This window comes from Zosterops lateralis (assembly GCF_965231275.1).
Source record: "Zosterops lateralis genome assembly, contig: HAP1_HAP1_SCAFFOLD_96, whole genome shotgun sequence".
NCBI classification, from domain to species: domain Eukaryota; kingdom Metazoa; phylum Chordata; class Aves; order Passeriformes; family Zosteropidae; genus Zosterops; species Zosterops lateralis.
The window spans coordinates 22,208-24,501 of NW_028154580.1; the positions used below are offsets into that span (position 1 = coordinate 22,208).

Below are 2,294 nucleotides of genomic sequence, written 5' to 3' on the forward strand. Positions count from 1 at the left end.
AAAAAGTGAACCTCGTTTATCACAGTGACACCGGCAGGGGGCGCTCCAGAGGGGGGGCGGGGACTGGGAATGGCGCGGGAACCGGAGCGCGGGAAAAGGGGGCGTGGCCTGGGGGGCAACGAATGGAGTCGCGGGATGTCCCCGCAGTGTCCCCAACAGGACATGGGGGGGGCACTTGGGACTTGATGGGGACATGGGGGGACATCGGGGTCCCGTTGGGGACGCTCAGGGTGACATTGGGGACCTCGTGGTGGCCCCGCGGGCGGGGGGCGGGGCCATGTCGGTGACGTCACCTCTTCCTGTTTGCTCCCGGCCGCGCCACATCCCCGCGTGTCCGCGACTGTCACCGGGTCTTGTTTGCCCCCGGAGTGTCCCCAGAGTGTCCCCAGAGTGTCCCCTGCGGCCATGGAGCCCTGGGAGGTGCGACGATTTCGACACTGGGTGCAGGTAGGAGACAGGGGGGTCCCAAAGGGGACAGGAGGGCGTGGGGGGAAGGGAGGAGGTGACAGAGGGGTGGAGGGGACCGAGGGTGGCGGGTGGGGGGCAATAGCGGGGGGTGGCAGAGGGGGCGAGGGAGTGACAAAGGGACAGCTGACCCCTCCAGGGAGGGGACAAGGGAGACCCTGGAAGAGACACAGGGGCCACCCCAGGAGGCCACAAGTGCCACGAGGTCCCTGTCACCTCCCCTGTACATTTCCCAGGATCTGGAGGCGCAGGTGGCCGTGGTGGCCACCCTGGGCGAGCTGGTGGCCACTGTGACCGCACCACATGGGGATGTGCAGCCGCTCCTGTACCCAGAGTCCCTGCACACAGCCCTGTGGAAATTCATCTGGACCCTCCGGGACACCCTGCGCCAGCACAGTGTCACCTCCCTGCGTCACCACCGTGTCACCTCCCTGCGCCAGGCCGTGGCCACCCTCAAGGCCACCCCGGGGGCTCCCCAGGCCGATGTGAGAGCCACGGCCAGAGCCTGGAGGGAGTCGGTGGATGCGCTCAAGGAGAGCTGGGACCAGGTGTACAGGGAGGCCGAGGAGATCTTCAACTCCTTGGACAGCGAGGACACAACTGAGGCCACCAACGAGGACCCTGCCGAGGCCACCACCACTGGCCTGGCCGGGGACCTGTGGGATGAGACCCCCCCTGGCCTGGGGACAGCTGGGGACAGCCTGGTGGCCGTGGCCCTGCAGCCATCAGTGGCCCTGCCCTCGGCAGTGGCCACACACGATGTCCCCGTGGCCACAGGGCAGGTGGGGGCGGCCACCAGGAGGGGACAGCGGGTGCAGGAGACCCGGGAGCTGCTGGGGCGCTTGATACACACGTGTGAGGAAGCCTGGCCCTGGTTCCCCTGGGACCTGCACCAATGGCTCAGGTACATCGAGGACACCTGGGAGGGGACAGAGCAGCTGTTCTGGGATGACCTCGAGCACTTGGTGGCCGATGCGGCCGAGTTTGAGTGGCTGTGTGAGGCCAGTGCCCGCCTGGCCAGGCGTCACCTGCTGGGGACACTCAGGGACATCCAGAGGCTCCTCTCGAGTCCCTGTGGTGGCTCTGGTGGCCCTGGTGGCCCTGGTGGCCGCACAGTGGCCAAGCGGTGCCAAAGAGCCATCGAGGACATCCCGAGGCTGCTGGGGGGACAGTGATGTCACTGATGTGACATCATAGGGGCAGTGACGTCATTGGGAACGTCGTTGGTGTCACTTATCCTTTACTCCTCACCACATGGGATTTGAGACAAATTTGGGGAATTTTCCAGGAATTTTCACTGAAACTGTCCCAAATCCTGATGGGAATTCCTGGGGTGACATCACTGGGGACGATCAGGGTAGCAAGGGCAGGGGGTGAATGAGCCCCCTCAGTGCCTGCAGGAGAAGCGCCGGACCTGCGTGATAAATGACAATAGAAATGAAAAGATGAATGAGAATATCAATGACAATATTAATGACAATGCAATATTGGCTTTTGCATTCATGTATCGGCTTTTGCATATTGGTATTGATGACAAAGATTTTGAGATGGTACAATTTATAATTCCTCTCAGCTGCTTTTTGGTATAACATAATCTATTAGTTTATGTGTGCATTGTATAGCCAACATAAATGGCAGCATAATAAATTGAATAAAGGATTGAATGGTCTGTGTAAAAACCGGTGTGGATCTGTATGGACCAGTATAGAACAGTATGGACCAGCATAGACCAGTATGGGCCAGTATAGGCCAGTATGAACCAGTATGGACCAATGTAGACCAGTACACACCAGTTTGGATGAGTTGGGCTCTGGGCCAGGCACGGGCTG

At 60.8% G+C, this 2,294-nt stretch overlaps 1 protein-coding gene across 1 annotated transcript; it reads left to right on the forward strand.

Annotated features, from left to right (window-relative positions):
* The first annotated feature begins 222 nt into the window (after positions 1-222).
* LOC310923531 (uncharacterized protein) lies at positions 223-1,801 on the forward strand. The gene is made up of 2 exons (XM_083885498.1): positions 223-447; positions 702-1,801. Exons 1-2 carry the CDS (start codon positions 406-408, stop codon positions 1,638-1,640), a joined length of 981 nt encoding a protein of 326 aa, XP_083741624.1. The 5' UTR covers positions 223-405; the 3' UTR covers positions 1,641-1,801.
* The last annotated feature ends 493 nt before the right edge of the window (positions 1,802-2,294 follow it).

Coding starts and splice junctions, on each gene's coding strand:
- LOC310923531 (XM_083885498.1), top strand. CDS start 406: ATGGAGCCCTGGGAGGTGCGACGATTTCGACACTGGGTGCAG. Junction 448..701: donor GATTTCGACACTGGGTGCAG/GTAGGAGACAGG, acceptor TACATTTCCCAG/GATCTGGAGGCGCAGGTGGC.